The 3829-nt window shown below is 33.6% G+C and overlaps 1 protein-coding gene across 1 annotated transcript in view; it reads left to right on the top strand.

Annotated features, from left to right (window-relative positions):
• Positions 1-467: 467 nt before the first annotated feature.
• Positions 468-3829, top strand: part of RPGRIP1L (RPGRIP1-like) — a gene marked incomplete at its 5' end in the record, with an annotated part of 44428 nt that continues 41066 nt past the window's right edge. The window contains 2 exons of the mRNA XM_008948546.1: positions 468-614; positions 1763-1836. Coding sequence (XP_008946794.1) covers positions 468-614; positions 1763-1836 — 221 coding nt within the window. The remainder of the gene's footprint in view (positions 615-1762; positions 1837-3829) is intronic.

The raw sequence follows: 3829 nt of genomic DNA, 5'->3' as shown, positions 1-3829 counted from the left end.
TTGATGATCTTGAAGTTCCCTTCCAACATATAGGATTCTATGATTCTGGATTCTAATTATATATTTACAATTAAGGGTTAACAGCCATGGCAGGCTCTGTGATTAACATAACTGTGGTCAACATTCATTTTTGCTTGCTACTGCAGTGTTTTTTGGTCAGCATGTCTAACCACTGTAACCACAGCAAAATCTTTTAATTGCTTAACAGATGTATTTCTTGGTCATTTTCATCATGGCTGAACTGAAGGTTCAATGTTCATGAGAACAACAAGAATGCCACCACCTCCTAGCCATGCATAATGAAAGTCGCTTGCGGTTACTTAGTTCAGGAGTGTCTCCTGTTGACCACACTAAGCATACGTATAAAATACTGTGATGAGAGACCACTGGTTGAATATGCGGAGTGTTGTGACAATCTACAAAGTGTGGGTTTGATTTTGTTTTTTTCTGGATTTTCCTTTTCATAGAACCAAAAGAACTTGAAGATGAGACATGATGCTTTAATAGCAAAAGTTGATGAACTGAATGTACAGCTTAAAGAGGAGCGGTCCAAGTGTCTGCGTCTTGAAAAAGAATTGCAATCAGGAACTGCTTCAAACCGAAAGACAGAGGAGGTGAGATGGTGTTCAAGAGAGCTAGAATCTGCCTTAGGTAGTGCACATGGCTAAGGGAGAAGTTAACAATGCAATACCTATTAGTTGTGGAGATCTGAATAAAAATTTCAAACACATTTAGAAAACTGACCTGGTAATAGACATTTTTTTATCCCATTAAAAAGAAAAACCTGTGGCTGCTATTGGCATTGCATAGAACCACGGACCATGCCTGATTCCCATGCCACATAGTCCAATGTTTAGTCAATACTTGAGGTTAAACCATAGGATTTCACGTTAATTCTGATACTGAACAAGCGGCTTGCTAATCACAAAAAAAAATCATAATAGTTGATTTATTGATCATGTATTGCTTGAATTTCAGTTATTTCTACCAGTTTTAATTATAGTTGAGTGTAGTATTACATCTTACTCAGCAGTTCGAATCAGTCACTTCTATTTCTTTATCTGGTGGCTCTCAGAGACTAGTGTCATCACTAACAGTCATCCAGATATAGAGCTAAAAATCAAGTGATTTGTTCCTCATTCTCTTCAATGGAGGACTAAGAGCATACAAACTTATCTGGGCTTTCTTACATTTTGTTGCAACTTATGTTTAGTTTTATCACCCAGTTTATGTGTTTTGAATGTATTCTATATGAACCAAGTTTACCTCACAGATCTTTCCTCCAAACCTTTAAATTACTGTAATGCATGTAGAGTATATCTTTGAGGTTAAAGCATCTAGTATCTTTAAAGCCATATACTACATTAGTGAGTATTTTGAAAGCAAGGACTTGTTTTTTGAAGGTCAATTTAAAAAAAAAAAAAAAATTACCATGCAGGAGCCATTAATTAATACTCATCAAAATGGAAATAATTAATCCTGTACACATTTATTTTTTTATAAGGAAGAATGTGATCAAATACTGTTGTTCAAATTGACAAGTTAGTCTGAGCTTCATATACGCAACATGTTAAAGACCAGGCCAAATGTAAATCCATATGGTGAAAAAAGTGTTATTTTGAAGCTTCTAAGATACTGTCATATTAAAAAAATAATGCAAAAGCCTAGCAATGCCTAAGAATTATTAACTAATTATCTTTACACATTCATTCTAATTTCCTCTTGTGCTATGCATTTCTTGGAACTTCCTTCTTCATATTAGTTACAGGGAAGAATAAACTATTTAGAAAAAGAGAAGGAGCTCTTGAAGGAGAACTATGATAAGCTGCATAATAGGTAAGTTATGGTTTCTATGTTAAAAAAAAAAAAAAAACAACTTGAATCTTGTCCTGTTTCATGGGTCTTCACATACTATCTGCTTGAATGTGTACGTGCATATCATGTGTTTGTGCACACATGTAAATATTTTAATGCTACAGATCATCATATCAGACTTCTGACAGCTTCTCCAATGTTTATTTTTGAGTGGTGAATGGTTTATTTTGGCAATAGACAACTCCACTTGTACTGGTTCTCGTTGATGGTTTTGTGTAGTCTGATGTGAGTTTTTACAAAGGTTCCTGTACCTAATGAGTTGTATAAATTGTATCAACAATACTTAAAAATGAAAATACATTGCTAGATGTGATTCAGAAATTCTCTGGTATAAAAAAGAAGTAATTACAGTCATTTGCCACAAGCATTTTAAAGGAAAAAATTACGTTCTCCTTTATTGTGATACCATGTCTTTTACAGTAAAGAGGGTTAGAAAATAAGAAAAATGTCCTAGAGTTAATAATTGCCTCAGAAAGTAGACAAAATGTTTTTTCTCATATCAAAATTATTTCTCCTCTTAAAGTTTGTTTGATTTGTCAGAGTGTGATGTCTGTCAATAAAGTACCAGCGGCTAAACAATGTGAACAGATGTTGTTTACAGTATTCTTGCAGTATTTATTTTACTTTTCGTACTCCCTACAGTGAAATTAAAAACTCTAGTAGTAAAAAAATGAGTACAAATATCTTAAACCATTTTTTTACATATGAGATGTAACAGTTGTATAATCACAATATTTAGAGTTTTGTATAGGGGCGGTTGGTCAGTTCTCTCGCTTAACTTCATTGTGGTAGATAGCTCCAAAGTCTGATCATGTTATAAATATTTCTGACTTTTTTTTTTTTTCCCCATCTCTGTCATGATGCAGAGAAATAACTGTTACAGTCTTGGCTCATAATTTTCTGTTTCAAACATAGTGGGATAACTTTAAAAGATGTTGAATTAGATAAATTTAAACCTGGTTCTCTCATAAATGCGGTAATCTACAATATGGCTTTTGTTTTACCTAAAATGATCTGTCGTTTCATATACTCCCATTTCAACTTTGGTTCATGTTTCATCATTCCGCGTGACTATATATAGGTAACAAGAAGTTAGAGCAATAGCTTATTTCAGTATAGCTACTGTTTCATGGTTGGCTTTTTCTGCTGCCCTTTTAACAATGCAAATCTGCTACAGCTTTCCTGTTGCTAGCAGTGGCTAGGCCAGTGTCCACAGGTGCCAGATAAGGAACAAATATTAAATGAAGGAAAAGAGACATAAGTCCATTCTTTGCTAATGTTATTTTTTTAAAAAATCATTTGAAGTTGATGGGAATTTTGCCAAAGTTAGGACTGCAGAACTAAATCTGAAAAGTTTACAAAGAACAAGTATGAATTTGTCAGTTGATTCTTATTATTTAGTCAGTATCCAAGAAAACAAGTCATTTGGATAAAAGGTTTGGAGGAATTGTTTTCATATGACCTTGTAATGCAAATCTAGCAATGCTTAAACTCCCTCCAAAGGAAATGGTGCCAGATGTGGTTGACCATTTATAGTTACCCAGATGGCTCCAACTCCAGTGAAATACAGTAAATGTGAAAGAAATACCACATGAATTCAAGTTAAAGTGATCTTAAAATTCAAAGGAAGAAAGCAACAGAAGTGGACTCAATTCAAACTGACATTGCCATTATATACCTTTGGATAAAATCTGTCTTTTAACGTGTTCTTAATTTAAACATCTAAATCCTGAATTACTATCATTGTAACTGTTGATGATTTTTCTGACGGCATAGTCTTTTGAAAAATTGAAATAATGTTTAGCTACATCTTTATGTAAGGTGATTGCACCTAAAGATAGGAATGCACGTATAACTAGGTATCATGGTCATTAAACCTAAAAACTTTTTCAGCAGAGTGGAAACTAAGGGTATATTGATATCTTTTCTTGCTAAGGTTTATTCTTTCCTTACG

The sequence above is a fragment of the Merops nubicus genome, unplaced genomic scaffold (genome assembly GCF_000691845.1).
Source record: "Merops nubicus isolate BGI_N331 unplaced genomic scaffold, ASM69184v1 scaffold6481, whole genome shotgun sequence".
Classification (NCBI taxonomy): Eukaryota; Metazoa; Chordata; class Aves; order Coraciiformes; family Meropidae; genus Merops; species Merops nubicus.
The sequence above is the reverse complement of the archived record's forward strand: the minus strand, read 5'-3'. Positions and strand labels throughout refer to the sequence as shown.